General features: G+C 39.0%; 1 protein-coding gene across 1 annotated transcript in view; it reads left to right on the forward strand.

The window, feature by feature from the left end:
* LOC140740481 (dynein axonemal heavy chain 5-like) overlaps positions 1-25,112 on the forward strand; it is a 189,958-nt gene that overhangs the window by 67,101 nt on the left and 97,745 nt on the right. The window contains exons 27-37 of the mRNA XM_073069662.1: positions 116-354; positions 2,657-2,897; positions 5,129-5,328; positions 7,228-7,381; positions 8,908-9,071; positions 10,900-11,056; positions 16,431-16,643; positions 17,046-17,270; positions 17,875-18,047; positions 20,695-20,873; positions 20,957-21,144. Coding sequence (XP_072925763.1) covers positions 116-354; positions 2,657-2,897; positions 5,129-5,328; positions 7,228-7,381; positions 8,908-9,071; positions 10,900-11,056; positions 16,431-16,643; positions 17,046-17,270; positions 17,875-18,047; positions 20,695-20,873; positions 20,957-21,144 — 2,133 coding nt within the window. The remainder of the gene's footprint in view (positions 1-115; positions 355-2,656; positions 2,898-5,128; positions 5,329-7,227; positions 7,382-8,907; positions 9,072-10,899; positions 11,057-16,430; positions 16,644-17,045; positions 17,271-17,874; positions 18,048-20,694; positions 20,874-20,956; positions 21,145-25,112) is intronic.

A 25,112-nucleotide genomic window follows, 5' to 3' on the forward strand; every position in this document is an offset into this window, starting at 1 on the left:
TTTCTTACAAGAATTATATTTCTGAATACAGTGTTACAGTTTAGAGATTGTTCTGATGATTTAAATTGTACAGATCAAGAGCTTCATTAGAAGTTATCATGTCAAATATTTTCAGAATCGCTTCGACAACCTCTATTGCAAATTTATCACCTACACTGCTGGTGAGGGGCTCTTTGGGCTGCCGGTTACACAGTGCCCTCAGCTGCTGGAGGTAAAAAAGGAACTGAATCTTTTGCAGAAGCTTTATAGCCTCTACAATAATGTGACCAACACAGTGAACAGCTACTTTGACATCCTCTGGACTGAGGTGAATGTAGAGAAGATAAATAATGAGCTTCTGGAATTTCAAAACAGGTTTGTCAGCCATTTCCATTCTGTGCAACTTTGTACAGATAACACACAAAAATATGAACTTATTAAGGGCAGTAAAGTCACCATTTTGAAATGTCTGTAAATTTTGTCAGAATTTACTTATTTTTCTATTTGTTTGTCAGGCTCAAATCTCCCTGACTTCTACTGTATTAGCCATGAGCTCAGCAGATAAGCTGAAGGGTAGGTAAATTCTGTAGAGAATTTGCTGCTCAGCCACGTTAATAAAAGTCATTTTGATGAGATTAGACTGTGAGTTACTAACAAAGTGCACCAACCATTTTCTCTTTATAATTACTTGCTAGTGCCTTTTGCTGAGGTTCATTATTTGCAATATCAATTCATTGTTAGTAGTTAAACTTTTAATTACATTTAAGCAAATTGCGTTTAATGTCTTATTTCAGTCCAGGTTTATCAGTGAGCTTGTATTTTATTATTTGATTTTGCAGTAACATACTAAGGCCACACATACTGCCTATCCCTGGTTATTCTGAGGACTTGTGTAAAGGGATAATTTTTCATAGGGCAGTAAGTTCTTAAGTGTCTGAAGAAGAGTTGGTGTGCTTAGTAAATTCTCTGGTTGCTAGAGTGGTCTGTGTTGGCAGTGCAGGAACCTTCTCACATACCTAATGAGGCAAATTGCTTCATTGGCCATGGTTATCTATTGTCAGTGAAATGCATGTGTTGGAAGTGGTAGTAGGCAAGTTGATAATCACACTGGGAGAGGAAAAATGAAACCTAACATTAATTGAAGACCTTTGGGCACGTGGAATCAATCAAGAAGGCAGCCAAAGCCATATAGAATGTGAAGGAGCAAGATAGCTCCTCCTAATCTCACAATTGGTTCTGAAAGGAAAGCTAAACCTGACCTTTGGATAGTTTCCAGTTATCAATTTAAGATAACTTTGGTTTAGCTGTTTTGTGGGATGTGAATGGTGTTGGCATTTTCTTCCCAAGTTTCCCTTCATAAGGTGAATCACCTTCTTGCACTGCTAATGTCTGTATAGTGAGGACAAAACTCTCATTACTAGTGCTTGGAAGGAATTCTAGGATATTGACCTTGGATGGGTATTTCCAGATCTCGATTGTTGGCTGTCCTTGCTTTTTCCAAATGGTTTAAATTACTAGTTTGAGAAAATTCAATATTCTGCAGTGATTGAATTATGCAAAACAATTAAGCTTCCAGATTTTAAATAAAAAGTATTGAATGCCATTTGCATGAAAACGCAGTGGGATGAATATTCCCAGAGGAAGAGCTTTCAATTTTGTAAAAATCAAGCTAGAATGGATTGCCTATATTTCCTTCTTTTTGATTTCTTTGGAAAAATATTGCTATTGTTATGTCTTTCCTGACTTGGATTGTTATTTTGTTTCTAGTTACTAGATCTCATTGCTTAATTGTAAGTTCACAGCTGTTGATTATTCGTTATTGTGTTGTTAGCTTTTGCCATCAGGTCGGCCATTCTAAAATCACTTGTATATTCATTCAGTCGTTAGAAACACTTTTTAGAAGTTGAAGGAATTTCAATCAATATTTGAATATGCCATTTGTTAGAACACTGAGGTGTACTGTCTTTTACACTGGCTCGTGTACTGTAATGTGATGGTAAATAATAAAGCCAGCTTCAACTACAGCTACACCAGGACTGCAGTTACCTGTCCAGCTTAAGAAGACAGGGAAATCTGCTGAGCAAGGGCAGGATAGCTATTGTCTTTTAAAAGGCCTTTCTCCAATTTAAAGTATTCTGTCAACAACACACACAAAATGCTGGTAGAACACAGCAGGCTAGGCAGCATCTATAGGGAGAAGCGCTGTCGACGTTTCAGGCCGAGACCCTTCGTCGGGACTAACCGAAAGGAAAGATAGTAAGAGATTTGAAAGTAGTGGGGGGAGGGGGGAAATGCGAAATGATAGAAGACCAGAGGGGGTGGGATGAAGCTAAGAGCTGGAAAGGTGATTGGCGAAAGTGATACAGAGCTAGAGAAGGGAAAGGATCATGGGATGGGAGGCCTCAGGAGAAAGAAAGGGGGGGAGCACCAGAGGGAGATGGAGAACAGGCAAACAACTAAATATGTCAGGGATGGGGTAAGAAGGGGAGGAGGGGCATTAACGGAAGTTAGAGAAGTCAATGTTCTGTGCACAAAGTATTCTGTGTTTTTTTTTCATAGCTGCAACACATGGATACATTTGAAGGAATAATTATTATCTACACTCTATTGGAATTGCAAATTCTGTTTGAACAGATTACTATATGATGGGTAACTAATAATGGCTGACACATTTCAGGTGCCGCAAATTGCCTCGAGGTTTAAAAGAATGGCCAGCCTACCTTGATTTAAAGCAGACAATCGATGACTTCAGTGAAAGCTGTCCTCTGTTGGAGATGATGTCTAATAAGGCTATGATGCCTCGTCACTGGCAGAACATTGGCCAAATCATGAACCAAGAGTTTGATGTTGAAAGTGAAACATTTAAGTTGTCCAACATAATGGAAGCACCACTTTTAAAGTACAAAGAAGAAATTGAGGTGTGTTCTGATTTGTTAGAATTTCAACGAATTTCTAGTATTCTTTGTAGTTAAAAGATGAAGGAAATTCTGGAAATTCATTTTAAAATTTAACCCTGAGATTTATTTCATTCTAAGAATTCATTTAAAGGATAATTGCATTTGAAATAATTTACTCAGTTTAAGAAATTCTTCCTTGGTGGAATTAACTAGAGAAGAAATTTTGCAATACATCTGCTTCCTAGTGGTGGTTTTCACATCCTTGTGAGCTGTTTCAAATAATCAGATTGCTGGCAATGACTTCAAAGACTGAATTTTAAAAATAGAACTAATACATGTGTAGTGGAAAGAGCTTGAAAATCAAGGCCATTTACTGGCTTCATTAGTTCAATAATTTAACTGATGACTCCTTTGAATGCATTTTCTTTGACATTATTTGCAGTATTATATTTATTATTATATTTTTAGTGTGACTATATGCTTTACTGCTACCTTATATCGTGCTCTATGAATCTTGTGCTGTGTATGGATGTTGGTACTGTGTTTTGCACCTTGGCCCCGGAGGAATGTTGTTTTGTTTGGCTGTATTTGTGGGTATTCATGTACAGCTGAATGATAATTGAACTATTATTACATTTATAGACATACAAAATAATGTTCCATTATCCAAGAGTTATTCTAGTTTTTACACCGAAGGTAGTGAGCAGTTGGAATAAGCTGGCAGAGGATGTGGTTTAGGCAGCTCCAACTGCAACATTTTGATTGGTACATGAAGTGGACAGGATTAGAGGGTTATGAGCTAAACGCAGGCAACTGCGACCAGCAGGAAGGTTGCCATGGTCGACATCAACCAGTTGGGTTGAATGACCTGTTTTCCTGCTGTATTACTCATTGATACTTTGATTCTTCTAATCCCTATCATCTTCAACTTCATTGAGTGAGTTGCTCTGTCCCAAAGCCATGTGCATCTTCACTTGTCTTCATGTCTGAGGTACTCCAATTAAGTTTTTGTTCTGAAACATTAAGCAGGGCCATCCTCTGTGCACTAACCCCCCCCCCCCCCCACCCCCTTAGCATATTTTGGTCTGTCTGCAGTCTTTGCCTCAGAGACTGCAGATGCTAGAATGTGGAGCAGCAATCTGCAGGAAGAACTCAGCAGGAATCGGAGGAATCCTGATGCTGCAGAGTTCTTCTGCAGATTGTTTATCTCTCATCAATTGGTCTGCTTTTATTTGGTTTGTATCTGGCATATTCATCATAGCCAGAACATCATTACCAATAGGTTCTTTTATAATCAATGTTGATACTTCTGGAAACACCTAGAGATCTACCCTTCACTTCTAGTCAGAATCAAAATCAGGTTTATTGTCACTAGATTTACAATGAAATGAGTTGTTTGGTGACGGGGATATAGTGCACGCATAATAAATTACTATCTGAATTTGATTATTGATTTTAATGCCAATGAAAATACATCTGAAATCCAGGGCCCACATGTGTTTGAAGAGCTAACTGTCAGAGGAGCCTAGGCTTTTGTGTCATGGCTGAGATTTTTTACCCAGTTGTGTGGTTTGTGGGTGATAGGAGCTATCCTGGTGAAGATGGACCCAACAGCATTATGAGGTCTACTACAGTGTTACTGGAAGGAAACTGCTTGACCAGGTTGCAGGCTGTGAAGTCTAAAGCTTGGAGCTTGCCTCGGGTACAGCCACAAAAGTAGCACATTGACTTTGGCTTGGGAATCTCGCCATCACATTCTAATCATGACACTTTCACCACGCAAAGCAGTGCAAATATCATAGGATTTTGTACTGCAAATGGTGCAGGTATCATTGGGTTTTCACATTCTATGATCCTTGCAATTGTTTAGAAGTTTTATTGCTATTGACATATGTACTTATGAATACTTCACCAAGGTTTAACTTTTCTGACACAAAAATCTCTAAGCACAAAAATTTGGGAATGTACAGATTAACTTTGATAATCAAAACAGATTTGCTAACTTACTGTACCTTCAGATTCCAGAATATGCTACTGATGTCTGTGGTTTCTTATATCAAGCCATCAATTTTTTATTTTGATTTTTTTTAATACTGTATTTTAGTGATTATAGTTTATTGTTTTTCCCATGGGTATCATTCTTAAGAAAAATACTGTGTTTGTGGTATTCTCATTTGTATCTGGTCAGTTTAATCACAAGATAACTTGAGGAGGCTTGTGAACTGATACTTATTTACTACTTTTGTTATTAGGATATTTGCATTAGTGCTGTGAAAGAAAAAGACATTGAACAGAAGCTGAAACAGGTCTTAGCAGAGTGGGATAATCGGTACTTCACGTTTGCCAACTTCAAATCACGTGGTGAGCTTCTTCTGCGTGGTGACAGCACATCTGAGATCATCTCTTCTGCAGAGGATAGTTTAATGGTTCTTGGTTCCCTCCTGAATAACAGGTTAGATCTCAGTGTGTGCCCTATACATGAATGGCTTAGTTAACTTTCAGTTTTAAAAGGAAACTGAATGATTCAACTTTTAACAAAGTTAGTAGAATGAAAGATTTTATGTTGGTATGTTTTTGACTGGATTATGGCTGGCTAAATACCTCAGCTAAGCTTGTGTTTCATTTGATCATATCTACTGTATCTCCAGGGCATTTCAGTTAATGGCCATTGTCCTTTGGAAGGAAGATATACTTGTAATGCAATTGGGGGAGGGGAAATTGGTGAAGTGGTTTATTAATGTCACATGTTCAGTGAAACACTTGTCCTGCATATGGTCAATATGGATCAATTCATTACAGCAGCGCTTTGAGAAAGTACAAGGGGAAACAACAACAGATTGCAAAGTAAATGTAACAGTTACAGAGGAAGTACTGTGCAGGTAGACAATAAGTTGCAATGTCATAATGAGGTAATTTCTTGAGTTTAGGCCTCTGTTCTGTGTAGCACATTCGAAAACCAGCAACGACATGAACTGATATCAGGCCGGTAAGCGCTGTTAATGAAGGCCAGTGAGGACAGGGGCTAATACATTAACCCCACTCCCCTCTGAGGATCAGCTGGTGACTCCCTTCGTATGTGAGAACACGAGTCTGGAGTTCAAGGCCTAGAGTTCAGGGTCCTGTCATTGGCAAGTCCTAGGTTCAATACCGAAGATTAAATCCCATAGGTTGATCAGGAGTTCAGAAGGTGAGGCCCGATGGCTGAAGTCCTGGGTTTGCACATCTGAAAGTCCACTGAAGAAATCAGCAGCCCACTGTCTGTGAGGCTGCAAGTCTAATGGAGGCCTGGAGGCAGGCTGTCCTGGGATTGGAGGATTGTGTGTATAAGTGGGTGGGAGGGCACAAAGAGGCTTGTGTTTCAGTTGTTCTATTGCTATTGTTCATGATTTTTCATTTCAGTCTTAATTAGTTCTGAGACTTACCCTCTGCATCCATTCTCACAGCACTTACCTTGTCTTGTCCTCAAAGAATCTTGTATGTTTCAGTAAACTTACCTCTATGTCTCCATCTCTGAGTGCACACCCAGTACATTTAATCTTTCCCCACAAGACAATTCCTCCTAAAATAATGAACCTTCTTTGAATTGACTCCAGTGCTAGTATCTTTCCTTAATTAAGAGATTGGAATTATAAATGAGGTCTCATTAGTGCTTTGCACAATTTTTAGTCAGATTTCACTGTTTCTAAGCTACAATACCTTGAAATAAGAAAAATTTCTGATTATTTACTGCATGTGACTTGGGCTTTAGAACTGCTGAATCAATTTCATTTGTTAAGGCCTGTGTTTACTTAGGCCTCCTCCTTTTCTGGGATTATGTTTTTGCTGGTAATCATGATTTTTGCCACTGTGCTTAGTTGTCCAGTCCATTTTAACCAACTCTATCTCATTCATTTTTTATTCCCCCCCCCTTATTTAGGTTTAATGCAATTGCTTCAGATCCCATCAGAGTTTAACAATAAACACTGGCCTTGGCAGTAACATTCTCTTATCTCACACAAATACAAAATTACACACATGAGACACATGGTATAAACAGAATATTTAGTTCAATCAGTCCATGTTGGCATTCATGCGACACTCAATCCTCCTTCCATTTTAATTTACTCACCCAGACCTATCAACGTAGCCTGTTCTTCCCTTCTTCATCATATGTCTGTCCAGCCCTCCCTTAAATAGTCCTCAAAACCACTCCATTTTATTAAGTTCCATGTCCTGCTAATTCTCTGAGTGAAAATGTTTCTTCTAAGGTTTTTATTACACTAAAGTTCATCTTTATATCCATAATGGTGAAAGACAGAAATTGATACCATATGAAAAGTAATCTAGTTCACACAGTATTTTGTTTCCTTAGGTACAATGTTCCATTTAAAGCACTTATTCAAAAGTGGGTGCACAACCTGTCCTCCACAACAGATATCATTGAGAGCTGGTTGACTGTACAAAACCTATGGATATATTTGGAAGCAGTGTTTGTGGGTGGAGACATTGCCAAACAGCTACCAAAGGTCAGCAACAGTTAACCTGAAATAATGATTTATATAAGGTAACAAGAGTCTTGGATAAAAGGGGAAGTTTACAGACACTGAATGGCCTCACCAAAGTAAGCAAAATTGATTTGTGGTGATGATCGATGCTGGCATATCCATGCCCAATTTCAGCAAGTATGTTCAAGCCTCTGCAGTTCACTTTACCTTCACTGAACATTTTTGCGCAGGAAAGTAGTTGGATAATTGCAGATCCTCTGAACAGAGGAGAGGAAATTAGAAGCAAAGTCCGGCATTCCTGGGGTAAAAACAGCACCAGAGGAGAAAGGCATGCACTTTCTGCCTTAGTTTCAAGATGCTGATTGATGCTGGTGATGCACCTTTGACAATAGTGCCTCACTCAAAGGGTTTCTTTCTCAATGGAAGCTGGCTGTTTCATTAGCATTTTTGTTAGTATTTATAAGCATATAACCATATAACAATTACAGCATGGAAACAGGCCATCTCGGCCCTACTAGTCCATGCCAAATGCTTACTCTCACCTAGTCCCACCTACCTGCACTCAGCCCATAGCCCTCCATTCCTTTCCTGTCCATATACCTATCCATTTTTACTTTAAATGACAAAATCGAACCTGCCTCTACCACTTCTACTGGAAGCTCGTTCCACACAGCTACCACTCTCTGAGAAAAGAAATTCCCCCTTGTGTTACCCTTAAACTTTTGCTCCCCAACTCACAACTCATGTCCTCATGTTTGAATCTCCTCTACTCTCAATAGAAAAAGCCTATCCACGTCAACTCTATCTATCCCCCTCATAATTTTAAATACCTCTATCAAGTCCCCCCTCAACCTTCTACGCTCCAAATAATAAAGACCTAACTTGTTCAACCTTTCCCTGTAACTTAGGTGCTGAAACCCAGATACCATTCTAGTAAATCTTCTCTGTACTCTCTCTATTTTGTTGACATCTTTCCTATAATTCGGTGACCAGAACTGTAAACAATTCTCCAAATTCGGCCTTACCAATGCCTTGTACAAGCATATTACACCTACTTACTGGAATGGGACATTCACATCGACAAAGAACTGATTCGCACTGTAATAACTCGATATTAAAAATCTGTTATTTTGCATAAATAGCATTGAGGAAATTTAAATGCAGAGCATACCAAGAGAAAGGAATTTTAATGTATTAACTGTAAAATTGGGCAGAATTGTTAGTTTCAGGAGTTCATTCCATTTGGTTACATAAAAAGAGTATTTTAGATTTTTTTTCTTCATCAAAATGTTCTGTCCCAAATTTCTGTTAACTGCTAGAACCAGATGACATTTAAAAACAAATATTTTCTATGGTCTGAAATAAGTTTCTGCCAGCTTTCCTAAAAACTCTGTAATGGAACAAGAACCCCATAATATAATACGGCAGGAGCTTAAAAATTGCAGTTAAATGGCCAATAAGGAAGTACAGAGTGAATGTGATAGTTTCATTCTTACAAAGACCAACCTGAATGAATTTCAAAGATAAATCTACCAGGTCTTTTACAGGAAGCAAAGAGGTTTTCCAATATTGACAAGTCATGGATGAAGATAATGAGCCGTGCCCATGAAGTTCCTAATGTGGTTCATTGTTGCATGGGAGATGAAGCTATGGTCCGACTGCTACCACACCTGCTTGAGCAACTTGAAATATGTCAGAAATCATTAACTGGGTAAATGCTGGAACTGTGCAAAGCATTGTTATATTTGAGTTCACATGAAGTGTAAATGAGATTCAGATCAGGATTAAAATGACTGAGCAATCTACTAAGTGCTCAGATGACAGTTGAGAGTTTATTTAATCCTCTACCATTAATTATTTAATGATCTACCCCTTTCCATTTTATTGTTTCTTTTTGTGCTACTTCATAGTGGACAAATACCCAGTGGCTTTCATTTGTAGTTAATAATGCTGTAACTTGAGGGCTTCATTAACACAAAGCTCACCCAGGCCTCATTGTTTCCATACAAAAACAGCAAATGCTGGAAATACTCAGCAAGTCAAGCAGTATCTATTGGGAGAGAAACCAAGTTAACGGTTCAGGCCAATAGTCTTTCACCAGAACTGGAAAAGTAAGAAAACATGTTTTGAATTACACAAGAAGGAAGGTAGAAAGAAAAAGGGGGAACATCTGTGAAAGTGTAGTGATTAAGGTTGTCCAGATGACCTGATACTTTCAGATGAATGAGGGAATTTAGAGAAAGGAGGCAAAAACAAAATGAAGTTCCAAAACGTGTTGGCAATGTGAGATATAGAACAGGTCTATTGATGGAAATCTGAACTGCATATAATCATGGATGTCAGTGACTCATTCTCTCATGATCGTGAGGCCCTCTGTTAGTCGGGGTCGACCATGAATGTTGTCCCCCAGTTATCGACGTAATACGTAAACCAGAGCAGTATGATATGGAGAACAAGCTGTTACCTAAGTAGCACGCATTTGACGAATCCAAAGGAACAGCAGTGACTGACATAATTTGGCACTGGAGGTGTCGACTTCAACATAGGACTGCCTTGGGGACCCCCAGCTCCAGAGTTTTTCTCCGGGTTTACTCCTGAAGCATTCCTCATGAGTGAGTATAGCTGCAAGACAGCATGGGTTTGAGATCAGAGTTTCCTTTTGTTAGTTGAGCTGCGAACTATGGCTTATGAGCCCCATCTGTCCAATCTCATTTTAGAGATAAACAGGCGCCACTGTTTCTTGCCAAGCTGTGTGGTGGGGTACACCAAACTTTTGAATGCAAATGATAAAAGTTCTTTCAAAAAGCTGGTAGTATCCTAGATGTAAAACATAAAATCATCCAATTGTAAGATAATGTCCCAATGTAAAATTCAAAATTTATTGATAAGTCAACTGCAGGTGAATAAATATTAATTTTGGATTGATTTTAAAATAATTCCTAGGGCTTCATTTCTTATCTTGCTGCAGACAGATTTTATTGCACACCATGAGGTAATTAACTACAGATATGTTTGTTTTAATTAGTGATTAGTGATTTTTGTCACTGCTCTTCAGATGCTCCATAATAATTGGTGTAGGTACTGATTGAAGCAAATTGTCACGTAGACAGGCTGCCTTTTTACTCAGTATCTCTGCATGGAAGGTGAAATGAAATGGGCATGATCTGCCATCCCATCTTGCACATTGCCAACATTGGGCGATGTTCCACTGAGTAATGTGTTCAATTCTGCATGAGGGTGCATTTATCTGCTGTTTTTGATAGCTTGTGAATATTACACCAATGTAATCCATTGTTGTATGTACAACATCGGTGGAGTAGATGCTGCAGTAAAAAAAAGTCACGATGATTCAGGTCTGGGTACATACCCAACTTCATAAGGATGTAGAGTTCCATCTCATTAGAATAACTGTTTTCTTTTTATTAATCCTAATTATTTGCTTCTTTCTTCAGAAGTGTAGAGAAAGCATTGTTATCTGATACTGAAATTTACTTTTGCCATGTTTTTGTTCTCCCTGCCTGGCTGCCGATGATCATTAGTTACCTGGAAAAGAAGCGTTTGATTTTTCCAAGATTCTTCTTTGTATCCGATCCCACTCTGCTGGAGATCCTGGGCCAAGCATCTGATTCCCATACCATACAAGCTCATTTGCTTAATGTATTTGACAATATTAAATCAGTTCTGTTTAATGAGAAGGTGAGTTTGAATTATTCTCTACCTTGTATGTGTAGCTAATGTGAATTCCTTTCAGAAAACTTTCAATACATTAATATCAAGGACTAAAGTTGCCCAGCTGCAGGATATGGAGAGAAATTAGATTAAAGTGGCCATGATTTAGTGGTAACACTGGAAAAGGTACAATAGCAAATTCATTGTTATATTGAAATCGCTGTGATTATTGCATGTCAACTTAAACTGAAAGTTAAAATATTTACTCCTTATAATTCAGTTCACCATTTCATGTTCCAGTTTGTTCCATGGAATTCAGATCAGTTGAAAGATGATGTGAGCAAAGTTTGTAAAATATTTCTGTTGCATGCAGAGACCAGTATTAGGGGGCAGAAATTAAAATTCATTGTGAATCCTTTCAGAAGTTATTTTAGGAAATAGTTTTACAAATAAAAGCAGGCAGAAATTTGGGACTCTCAGCAGATGCTTCTAAATCAATAATCAATTCAATCGGACAGAAAAATCTGCATCTTGTTTCTAAGCGGCAGAGTAGGTTGAGTTAAGTATATTAAAAAAAGTATATAGGATACTGGGCTATATAAATAGAAGAGCATGATGAAGCTTTATGCAATATTAGTTCAGTCGCAATGAGTGTTCTGTCCAATTTTTGGCCCTGCTCTTCGGAATAGATGGAAAGCCTTTAGTGAGATAGCAGGAGAGATTTACTGGAAGGTTCTACAGGTAAGAGACTTGAGTGTGTGGTTAGACTGGTGCTGGGGTTTTTCTCCCTGGGACAGAGGTAGTTGTGAGGGATAAATGCAGAAAATACTGAAAAATACTCAGTAGTTCATGAAGCACCTGTGGAAGAATGAATGGCATTAATAATGACCTTTCATCGGACTTGTGAAAAGTTATAAATCAAAACATTTTAAATCTGAGATGACAGGTTTTTTTAAACAAGGTACTAAGAGATACAGGGCAAAATTGGGGTTACAGATCAATCATAATCTCTACCTCATTAAATAGTGGATTAGGTTTTGATAGATCAATTGGTGAACTCGTGTTTGTGTCTTCCTACATTTCTCTATCTCTATTTGCTGATTCTCTATCAATTCCTATTGTTTTTACATTTTTCCACCAAATTGAACTTTCCCTATCCATCCAATGAAGAGATTAAATTTGAGGACAACAGGGCCCCACCAGGTTTAAGTGAGTGTGGGAACTGGAGCCCCATTTTGTATGATGAAGAGTAGGAACTGAGACCCCTGTTTATTAAAGAGAACATGGGAACTGGTGCTTGGTCCAATAACTGTAGTGCTTCTCTTCCTGATGAACTTAATGTATTCTATGCAAGATTCGAACAGAAGAGGAGCGTCCTGCCCCCTCCGGATGAACCGGACCTGATGGCATCAAGATTCATTATCACCAAGGAAAACGTTAGAAGAGCCTTCCTGAAGATAAATCCAAGGAAGGCGATGGGCCCAGATGGCGTCCCGGGATGGGTTCTCCGGGCCTGTGCAAGCGAGCTAGTTGGAGTGTTTACTGACATCTTCAACTGCTCCCTGCTTCAGTCTAAGATCCCCTTGTGTTTTAAGAAGGCAACGATAATCCCGGTGCTGAAGAAAAGCAAGGTGGCATACCTGAATGACTATTGACCTGTGGCTCTGACATCAATTGCTATGAAGTGCTTCGAGTGATTGGTTATGGCACACATCAACCATAACCTACCGGTCAACCTCAATGCTTGGCAATTCACCTACCGGAGCAACAAGTCAACAGCAGAAGCCATCTTTCTGGCACTACATTCCTCCTTAGAACACCTGGAGAATAAAGACGCATATGTAAGGCTCCTTTTCATCGACTACAGCTCTGCCTTTAATACCGTCATTCCAAATAAACTGATTCCTAAGCTCCGGAACCTGGGTCTTAGCACTCAGATCTGCAGCTGGAGCTTCAACTTCCTCACAGACAGGACCCAGGCTGTAAAAATAGGGGACAAGCTCTCCTCTACAACCACTCTGAGCACCAGTGCCCCACAAGGCTGTGTACTCAGCCCCCTGCTGTACTCACCCATGACTGTGTAGCCAAGTTTCCATTGAACTCAATATATAAGTTTGCTGATGACACCACAGTTGTAGGCTGTATCTTGGGTAATGATGAGTCTGAGTACAGAGAGGAAATTAAGAACCTGGTGTCATGGTGCGAAGATAATAACCTATCCCTCAACGTCAGCAAGATGAAGGAATTGGTTGTTGACTTCAGAAGGAGTAGCGGACCATACGACCCCATCTACATCGGTGGTGTGTAGGTGGAACAGGTCAAAAGCTTTAAGTTCCTTGGGGTGAATATCACAAATGACCTGACTTGGCCTAACCAAGCAGAGTCCACCGCCAAGAAGACCCACCAGTGCCTTCCTGAGAAAGCTGAAGAAATTTGGCCTGTCCCCTAAAACCCTCACTAATTTTTATAGATGCACCGTAGAAAGCATTCTTCTGGGGTACATCACAACCTGGTATGGAAGTTGTCCTGTCCAAGACCAGAAGAAGCTGCAGAAGATCATGAACATAGCCCAGCACATCACACAAACCAATCTTCCATCCTTGGACTCACTTTGCACCGCATGCTGTCGGAGCAGGGCTGCCAGGATAATCAAGGACACGACTCACCCAGCCAACACACCTTTTGTCCCTCTTCCTTCCTTGAGAAGGTTCAGGAGCTTGAAGATTTGTACAGCCAGATTTGGGAACAGCTTCTTTCCAACTGTGATAAGACTGCTGAACGGATCCTGACCCGGATCTGGGCTGTACCTTCCAAATATCTGGACCTGACTTGCACTACCTTACTTTCCCTTTTCTATTTTCTAATTATGATTTATAATTTAAATTTTTATTATATCTACTTCAATTTGTACTTCGGAGCGTGAAGTGCAGAATCAAATATTGCTGTGATGATTGTATGCTCTAGTATCAATTGTTTGGTGACAATAAAGTAAAGGATGTGTGAAACTCAGAAGCATCAGAGCTCCTAAACAATTCGACAGTGGATTATTGAGTTTAATGAATACAAGTGCCCCCACACCGCAACTGTTTGGGTAATGGAAACTTATCTTTACAGAATTCACAAATCACCACCTAAAAATTCGAGATGCAGATTAAGATTCAGAATTTCTGTGGGGGCAATATTAAATAATTACAAAATGTGGACACAAAGTTTTTGTCTAATTGTATGTTTTCAACATATATTTCATGACAGATATGCAGATTGTGCAGTGGGTTTTTATTTACCCTAGTAGCCTTATTTTGCTGTGTAGTAGTTTTTTCCCTCCAAGAGTTTTGCATATAATTTACCCTGCAACAGATTGAGCAAGTTTCCATGCAGATTGTAAGCCTAACCAAGCACTGTTGTTTATCAGAATCAGATTTATTTTCATTGTCTAATATGATATGAACTTTGTTCTTTGTGGCAGCAGTACAGTGGAGAGACATAAAATAGCTGTAAATTAAAAGATAACTAAACAGTGCAAAGAAATAGGAATAAGATAGTGTTCAATGGGTTCATGGACTGTTCAGAAATCTGATAAAGAAGCTATTCCTGAATCATTGAGTGTTGGTCTTCAAGCTCATATATTTCCTTCCTGTTGGTACAGGTTGGTACTCTTATCCGAAATTCCAAAATCTGAAAAACTCTGAAATCCAAAAATGTTTTGAGCACTGATATGATGTCACAAATGGAAAATTCCACAAGGCACTGGGAAGGTTCATTAAATTTTTAAAGATGTGTGGTGATTGATAAAACATTTGCTAAGGTCATTGCTGATGAAAATCTAGTATGCTTAATGGCTGCATCAGTACATAAATATGAAGAAGAATAAGACAAAGACTGCTTACACATCAATTCACATGCAGCACATAAATTCAATGTTGGAAATAATGGTGATTCCAAGCTATCTCATTATATATTCCAAGATCCGAAATTTATCTGATAATATGATATCAATATATATCAATATAATATAAAAATATGATATCAATATCATATCAATTCTCCTAATTGATCGCCTCCTGTGTTTCTTGATGCACATTTCTACTGTCAGGCTGATATATGCTGTTTCAATTGTAAATAAGGTGGGACAGTGGAAACCTGATTGGATGAGGACGAACCAATCAGGAGTAACAGATGATGCAGGTATATATACCACAGGACTAGACATGCCTAGACATCATCCCTGATGAAGATGGCAGAGTTTGACGTCAAAATGTCAGTTAAAAGCGATACATGTATCTGGCTGGAAGCCCAAAGAGAGTTTATTCAACATATATGCTGGGAAAACACTAGATCCTTTTTCTAATGAAGTATATCATTAAACTGTTTTACCTGTATTTGATATGCATTTGAAAGTGTATATCACCATTCAAACTACTGAAATTTGTTAAGAATTTGCAGTCCATTGAGTTTCCAAACACGGCTGAGATTTGCTTTGAGCTTGGTCTGTTTGGGACTTATTTATTTGGGGTTTCACTTAAAATGATTGTATAGTTTTACTCAGTCTGCTTCAAGTACCTGATTCTGGTTGGAGCTCGTTTAACAAAAAATAATTGTGGTGTCTGTATGAAAAAAATCCCTTGAGGACCTGCATACAGGAAAATTTACCTGTAATTGTTTGATATATTTCTGAGGAAAACCAATTTCTATAACACAATGGAATACTAGAAATGGAAAAAAAAATTGAAATGGCTAATATTCAAAGCAGGGAAAGGATTTGGGTTAGATGTGGAGATTAGAAAAGATATCAGATTCTGCTCCAGTCATTGTTTCTGTGTATTGCAGGAACACATGCTTACAGCTTTGGGAAGATACTTGTGGGTAATCTATGTATTCTCAATGGCACGACTGATCTTTATCAAGTTAGTTCTGATATCTTGATACTGGTGAAAGTTGATCTGTAGCTGATTTTTCACTTGCAAATCATCCACTTTTGGGTTGCGATATGTGGGTCGGAAAGTTCTATTCCAGGCTGTGTGGTCAGACGCAGAATGAAACCACAACTACCTCAACGGTGCCAAATGAGTGTGGCTAATAAAATATATTGACAAGATTTCCTCCAGTTTCTAGTGCCATTAAAATGTAGTTGTTAAAACCTCCTCAGATGGTACTTGTTGTATAGAAAGTATCTTTGATTTCATTACAAATCTCAGAAGAGTAAATCTTGACAATGTATTCACAATATCACACATAAATTGATACTGAGTCTTTAAAGTTTCAAATATATTGAGTGATTAACTGAAATAGTATTTCTCATTATTAAGAGGCAATTTTATACCTTGCACAACATCTATTGAGTTTTGGATGCATGCACGAAGGTATCATGTGGGCCACAACTCTACCATTTTTTGCTATATAGATTTATGATCGCATATTGGCTGTAATCTCCAGAGAGGGAGACACTATTGAACTTGATAAACCAGTTGTCACTGAAGGAAATGTTGAGGTTTGGCTAAATTCTCTACTGATGGAGTCTCAAAGTTCTCTGCACAACATTATTCGGACTGCTGCCTATATAATACAAGAGGAGCACTTTAACCTTATTGATTTCCTGAATGCTTTCTGTGCTCAGGTAGGACAAAATATTGGATTATTAAAATGTGGTTTTGTTCTTAATTTCAGGATAAAATTGATGTTTTGAAAGCTAATTGTGATCCCCATCTATAGCCTAACAAAATCCTTATAATTTTTATTTCAACTGGAATAGTTGCTTAAGTTTCTCTGATACCATACTGAATTGCTAGTTTTAAAACTTCAACTTTATTGATCTGATTATTGTGCATTGAGTTCAGGTGCTAGAGGTTCAATGCCAGGTTTGATGTGGCAACCATGGAAATTGGAATGGGGCTTGCAATTAATTGTGGAAACTCTGCTTCAGAGGCAAAACTGTTTTAACCTATCCTTTATTTAATTTATCAATGATAAGGATATAGGATTATAATGTGGTCAATAATGAAGATGATATTTGTCACAGGTTGGCCTTCTTGGCATTCAGATGATTTGGACTAGAGATGCACAAGATGCCTTAAGACTTGCAAAAGCTGACCGCAAAATTATGCAGACAACAAACCACTACTTTCTGGAAATGCTTAATATACTGATTGGTACAACAACCAAAGATTTAGGTCATAATGAGCGTGTAAAATATGAAACTCTAATCACCATCCATGTCCATCAGAGAGACATCTTTGATGAGCTGGTAATTGATTTTTTTCCTGTTTTAACAGCATTAGATATGATAATTTTCCTTGATTAATCTTTAAAATAGTTACATGTTTGTGTCATATCTTCAATGCAGAATACCTTTTGTATTTCAGAAAGACTTTTCTAAATTGAAAGAAAATCCATGCAGAAGATTAAGTCAATCAGTTTGGAAAACGTCATGCTGTAAACTTTAAGCAACACACACAAAATGCTGGTGGAACACAGCAGGCCAGGCAGCATCTATAAGGAGACGGAGGGTCTTGGCCCGAAACGTCGACAGTGCTTCTCTTTATAGATGCTGCCTGACCTGCTGTGTTCCACCAGCATTTTGTGTGAGTTGCTTGAATTTCCAGCATCTGCAGATTTCCTCGTGTATGCTGTAAACTTTGATCATCTTCATAAAAGACCCAAACTTTACACTTTGCTTCTTGTTAGAGGGTTGAAAAAATTCTTGGCTGAGAATCACATCATTAATAAAGTTAAATCAATCTCACATGAACAGTTGAATAATTATGTATTAATACTAATGGACATGTTTCTTGTTGGGACCAAAATTGCAAAGTGAGGTCTGATTTTTTTCAAATTTAAATTCCTTGCAGTGTCGGTTGCAGATAAAATCTCCGACTGACTTTGAATGGCTGAAACAGTGCCGGTTCTACTTTAATGAAGATACTGATAAAATGCAGATAGCGATTACCGATGTGGAGTTTACTTATCAAAATGAGTTTTTGGGATGCACTGAGAGACTAGTTATCACCCCACTCACTGACAGGTATGGACTTAGCAACACTGCACAAATTCCTGATGTGTGATTGACGGCAGTGTATTAGTGGAATATGTGGCCTTGATATTTTGATGCTGTCTATGATACTTTGTGGGCCAATGGGAATAGATTATGGGTTAAAATAGGTTCCAACAAGTATGGCAGGCTGCAGTAAGGGCCATCTAAAACTTGGTACTCAAGCATGATGTGAAGGGAACTTTTTTGGTCAATATCTGGATTGTAAAGCTTCTGAACAGCTGTCTAGCCCAGTTGGCGCAGGTAACAAGAAAGTTACCTGTGTTGACTACTTTCCCTGTAGGGTTTCTATAGTATGCTAGCAGTGGGGTGCTAAAGACCTTATATCAATACAAATTCAAGTTTGAAGGTGAAAAACCCATGTCTTAATTCACTGGAGCATCCATTCTTGAGTATTGTCAGTGTAAATATGATACCCAAATATTTAATCAAAATATAAGAATGTTTAACATGAATTTCAATTTGTAAATGTACATATAAAGCAGTATTTATTGCAAAATCATAATTGCCATAAAAAGGTGGTAGTAAGTTGCCTTTTCAAGCCATTGTGTTCTATCTACTGTGGGGAACTCTAAGATTTAAATCCATTGACAAAGAAGGAAGGATGATACAGTTCCAAATTATGAACATGTTTTTGCTATTTACTATTCTGCATTGGGGATAACATGAAGTTTCTAATCATGCAGGTATTTTTAGCATTTGGCATGTAATGTGTAAAGTAGCAATTATAAGGTGCACTGAAGTGGAAATTACATTTAATCTCATTTGGCTCAGGAGGACTACTGATGGTATCAGTTAGTTCATTAAATTATTATGCTTCAAAACCTTCCTCAAAAACTTCGAAATGTCATATGTAATATCGGGTTCTGAGATGTGTAATTTTAGCATTGTATCTCAGAATTTCATTATGGTTCTTTTTACTTTCTACTCGTGGTGCAAAACTCTAGGAAATTACAGAATGTGCAACTTAAATCGTAATACAATGCACTGTAATTTCCTAAGTTTTTCGCACCTTTTGTGCTTTCTTGTTACTGAATGGCTAAGTATAATAACTCTTAACTCCCAATTAAAATTTCTAATCATTGCGAATTTTTAAAATAAATTTTTTCAGCATCAATGTAGCCTAGACCATTGCAGAATGCATTAATAGCTATAAGGTGACTTAGTGGCAGATACTTGTTTTGGTAAAATGAGAGCAGATTTGTTTTGTTCCGATATTGGATCCAATATGCAAAAGTAATGCTGGTTCCCATTTGGGGTGATTGACGTGTCATGAGCAGGTAATGTTGAAGGGATGTATTCAATGTAGGTGGATTGTGATGTCATGGTGATTTAACAAGAATGATACAACTCTGAGGATCGATACCCTTACTTAAACAAACACACACACACACACACACACACACACACACACACACACACACACACACACACACACACACACACACACACACACACACACACACACACACACACACACACACACACACACACACACACACACACACCCCTTGAATATGCACTCAGTAGATGGAAGGATTCTCCACCCAGACCAACTGTTTACACAAATGGGAATTGACCCATAAAATAGGTGCCAGCTCCATGTATTTATGCAGCATGTCTGCCAAGACAACTATCCAACAACTAAACAATTCTTTGATGGGTTACAGGCTTAGATCAGGCATATTAAGACAGAGACTATTGAGCCAAGCACATCTGCCTGAGGTGAGACAGACACCTCATGCTAGATGGTTGATTTATTCCTATAGCTCTAACATTGCCTGAGGAAACTCAGGCAACTACATCACCTGTTGTCAATTTACCACCATACATAGCAGACAAGTACAACTTTATGAAGACACAAGAGACTCCAGGTGCTGGAATCTGGAGCAACACACAAAGTGCTGAAAGAACTCAGCAGATCAGGCTATATCTATGAAGAAGAATGTACAATCGAAGTTTCAGGTTGAGAGCCTCAGCAGGTAGGTGGAGAGTTTCTCTCTCCATGGATGCTGTCTGACCTCTGAGTCTCCTTAGGCATTCCTGTTCTTATTTCAGACTTCCAGCACCCTCAGGTGTGTTTCAACAGCCTTGACCAGAAACATTGACCATCCCCTTGCCTTCACAGAAAACAGTCTTTCAGTATCTTCTCTATTAATCCCTGTCAGCAAGTCTGAATTAATCACTTCTCATTCTTGTGAAGTATAGACATGGGAATATCCCCTTGTATCAGGTAATGATCTGTTGAGTGTATGGTACATCCTCTCCTGATTAGGGCAGGTTCAGGCACTTGTGTGAGCTACTTTGTGTATGTTGCTTTTGGAGCATTGTTACCTATTGCCTGCTCTGTTCTTGATTTATTACTGTTCTTACTTGTAGTATTCGTTATGTATTTTCCATTAGATGATCTGATTGCACTAACAGTCTAATACTCCATTGCAGGGATACAGTTTGTTTTGAGGTGGCTATTGAAATCATGAAACAAAATACTTGTCTGGTATTTGACATGTTCTTTCTTTTTTTCTGCTTCCAGTAAATAATAAATAGTTATCTCATTAAAATGTTTTCCTTTGAAAGCAACTAGCTTTTAATTCATTCACACTGTGAATATGTTTTCTAGATGCTACATCACTTTAGCACAGGCGATTGGAATGAATATGGGTGGTGCTCCCACAGGCCCAGCTGGCACAGGGAAGACTGAAACTGTCAAAGACATGGGTAAATGCCTAGGCAAGTACGTGGTGGTGTTCAACTGTTCAGACCAGATGGACTTCCGAGGTCTTGGTCGAATCTTCAAAGGTACTAGATCGAGGAAAATGCCAAATTGGTGCAGTCAAGTGTTGCACTGAGCTAATCAAAAGTGTTTTTACTTGTTGTGTTAGGACTCTCCATGTCAGGGTCTTGGGGATGCTTTGATGAATTTAATCGGATAGACCTGCCTGTACTTTCAGTGGCTGCTCAGCAAATAGCCATTGTACTGACTTGCAAGAAGGAGCGCAGAAAAAGCTTTGTATTCACAGACAATGACATATTAGAAATGAACCCCGAGTTTGGCATCTTTCTTACAATGGTAAGAATCCATATCTTTGTGAAGTTATCAGCTTTATGCTTTGGAGAAAAAAAAGTATTTGATAAAGAGGGATTAGTCCAGATTTGAATGATCAAAATGAGATTTCATTTTGTACATACAATGTTGAGACTCATCATACAGACTATCCTCTGAGATAAATATCTGCCAATGACAGATTAAATTTAGAAATAGAAATTTTCTTCAAACTCAGTATTGTTCAGTGGAACTTTAAGGAATAAGCAGAAAGTATAATTGGTGGGATTATTATGAAAATAAAGTTGATTGTATAGCTTAATTTGAAAAGATTTTTAAACATTAAAATGTACACAAGGCAGGCCGAGTTTATCAGTGTTTTTTTATATATATATATATATATATATATATATATTTCCTCACCAATGGAGAGGTGTGTGGTGAACTACATATACCTGTCTGGACACGCCCCCTGATGACTGCTCCTGTGGCTCCTCCCACAGACCCCTGTATAAAGGTGATGGAGGTCTGAGCCCGGCCTCTCAGTCTCCAGGATGTAGTATGGTGGTCACTCACTGCTTGTTCCTTCTTCCAGTCAATAAAAGCCGATACTTCGCTTTTACGTCTCAGAGTGAGTTATTGATGGTGCATCAAGGTGTCTAAGCAATGGGCAGTGATTAGGTGATTGCCTGTGTTCCCTTCCACAGTCCAAAGGCATACTGGTTAGTAGGTTAACTGGTCATTGTAAATTGTCCTGTGATAAGGATAGTGTTAAATAGATGGGTTGCTGGGCAGCACAGCTCGTTGGGCTGAAAAGACTCAATCAATCAATCAATCAATCAAAAAAAGAAAATAGATAGATAAATCACACTGTGATAGAGAAAACAATTTGATAGGATTAGATGATTACCATACTGTGGAAGAGATAATTGTACTGTATGTTATTTATGCTTACCTACCTGTGGAGTGTAAATCCAGCACCAAATCTATTTTCCAAGGAGTTTAATTGCATTTCCTTAGTATCTGAGTTCTTCTAATTGTACTGTGTAGTGTAATATAAATTAACTTGAATATGGAGCATCAAGGTAATATGTCCATTGTGATAATTAATCTTGTAGGCTAAAAATGAAGCTTGGTACATACTGTGTTGCTGACTTAGACATGTAATACAACATAATAACCCCATCAAAGTAACAGTTACACCTAATAGGTTAGCATATTTTAGCAATAAACTATTGTATGCACACAACATTACTTCCCAGTTAAAAAGAAAAGAAAGAATGGTGGTCCTGCTGTTGGATACTGATGATTTTGATCCAAGATTCTTCAGAAGTCAAGAATGAGGCAAAGACTGAGGTTGCTGTGCTGGGCTAATGGTGCGTCTAAGGAAACGAGGTTTTCAAACCCCAATACTAACCATATTGCTGGCAAACATACAGTCTCTGGTAAATGAAGTTGAACATCTCAGAGCTAGCGTGCTGTACCACAGAGATGTTAGGGCTGTGTCTTCTGTTCCACAAAATCTTGGTTAACCCCTTCCATTCTGGATGCAGTGATTCAAAATGATCGATGCACAATACTCTGCCCAGATAGGACTACTGAGGCTTTTAAAGCCAAGGGCGGGAGAGTTTGCTTCATGATCAGTTCCTCATGGTGTACAAACGTGGCGGTGGTGTCCCAGTCCTGTTCACCAGACTGGGAACACCTCGTGATCAAGTGCCAACCATTTTATCTGCTGCAGGAGATTTCAGCGACCATTTTGGTGGTGGTATACATTCCACCTCAGGCCAACATCAAGTTGGCTCCAGCCAAATTGAGCAATGTGATCAACAGGCATGAAACAGCATATCCTGATGCCTTCCCTGTCATTCTGGGAGACTTAAACCAGGCCAGCATGAAAAAGTTTTAAAATAATTATTATCAACAAATCCCTTGTACCAGATGCTACATCACTTTAGCACTGGACCACTGTTACACCACCATCAAGGGTGCCTACCAAGAGTGCCCACACTTTGGAAAGTCTGATCACCTGTCTGTATTTCTACTCCTTGAGTACATGCAGAGACTGAAGACTGCAGTACCAGTAGTAAAGACCAAGAAGGTATGGACAAGGGAAGTGCAGGAGTATTTATAAGACTGCTTTGAATTGATGGACTGGACTACATTCAGGGATTCATCTTTGAGTCTGAATGAATAAACCATACTGACTTTGTTAAAACCTGTGTGATGAGTGTGCGCCGACAAGAACTTACTGTACATACCCTAATCAAAAATCATGGATGAATCAGGAAGTTCATAGTCTGTTGAGGGCTAGATCTGTGGCATTTAAGTCCAGTGACCCAGATCTGTATAAAGAAACCAGGTATGACTTGCAGAGGTCTATTTCACAAACTAAGAAACAACTCTGAATGAGGGTGGAGGCGATATCAGATGCTTGTCAACTCCGTCAGGGATTGTAAGCCATTACTTCCTACAAAGCAAAACCCAACATCACGAATGGGAGTGATGCTGCACTTCCTGAGGAGCTCAACACCTTTTATGTTCACTTTGAAAGGGAGAATGAAACGACAGCTATAAGGATCCCTGCAGGACCAGTGACCCTGTGATCTCTGTCTTGGAGGCCGATGTTAGGCTGTCTTTCAGGAGGGTCAACCCTTGCAAGGTGTCAGGCCCTGATGGAATATCTGGTAAGGCTCTGAAACTGGGGGCGTGTTGAAAGACATTTTCAATCTCTCACTGCAACAGTCAGAAATTCCACCTGCTTCAAAAGGGTGTAACGTGCTGTAAGGTTTCACTGCTAATGTAATGGCTTCTTTGTAATGTTCACTGCTGAGGTAACGGTTTCTCTGCAGCAGCAATGTTTGGGTTATGGCTGGAGATAACAGGACTGTGGTATGCACGTTAGCCAATAAGAGATTGATGCTGTGTCTTGTGAATCTGGAAAAATGTTTTTTCGCGGTCTTTTGTCGAGGAGAGATGAAGAGAGAAGATGTGTGGAGAGAGCTGGTAGACCACTGGAAGGAATAGATTGGGATCTGAGGGTCCGAAGATCAGTGATGTTCGGAGGAGACTGATGGTGGAAGAATGACTACTGAATGAGCTGCAATGTGAACTTTTGACTTTTGCTTGAATTGAGCCCTTTTTAAAAAAAAAAAAAAAAAATTTCATTATGAATCTTAATCTGAATATAGAGTTAGTAAAGTTCAATCATTTAATTGCATATGGTGTACTGTCTGATATTTTGCGTTGTGGGTTTCTAACTGGGCGGTACATTTCACAGCATCCATGCAAATGTGATTTCCCAGTTTGGTGGGGCTAAAAGCTGTTTCCCCTAGATGAACTCGAGCTGGGCAAGCCTGAGGGTCACAAGGGCAACAATTATACCAGTGCACAAGAAGAGCAAGGTGAGCTGCCTTAATAACTATCATCCAGTAACACTCACATCTACGATGATGAAGTACTTTGAGAGGTTGGTCATGGCTAGAATCAACTCCTACCACAGCAAGGACCTGGACCTGCTGTAATTTGCCTATTGCCACAAGTGTCTATTTCATTGGCTCTCCACTTGGCTTTGGATCACCTGGACAACACAAATACCCCCGTCAGAATGTTGTCTACTGACTATAGCTCTGTGTTTAACACCATCATTTCTACAGACCTGATCGAAAAACTACAGAGCCTGGGCCTCTGTACCTCCCTCGGCAACAGGATCCTCAACTTCCTTACTGGAAAACCACAATCTGCGGATCGGGAATAACATTTCCACCTCGCTGACGATCAACACTGCCACACCTTAGGGATGTGTGTTTAGCTCACTGCTCTACACTCTCTATACCCATGGCTATGTGGCTAGGCACAGCTCAAGTGGCATCTATAAACCTATGGATGATACAACCATTGTTGGCAAAGTCTCAGATGGTGACGAGAGATCGTCCAAGAGAGAGATATACCAGGAGTGGTGTTGCAGCAACGACCTTGTACTCGGTGTCAGTTAG

This window comes from Hemitrygon akajei, chromosome 17, assembly GCF_048418815.1.
Source record: "Hemitrygon akajei chromosome 17, sHemAka1.3, whole genome shotgun sequence".
NCBI classification, from domain to species: Eukaryota; Metazoa; Chordata; class Chondrichthyes; order Myliobatiformes; family Dasyatidae; genus Hemitrygon; species Hemitrygon akajei.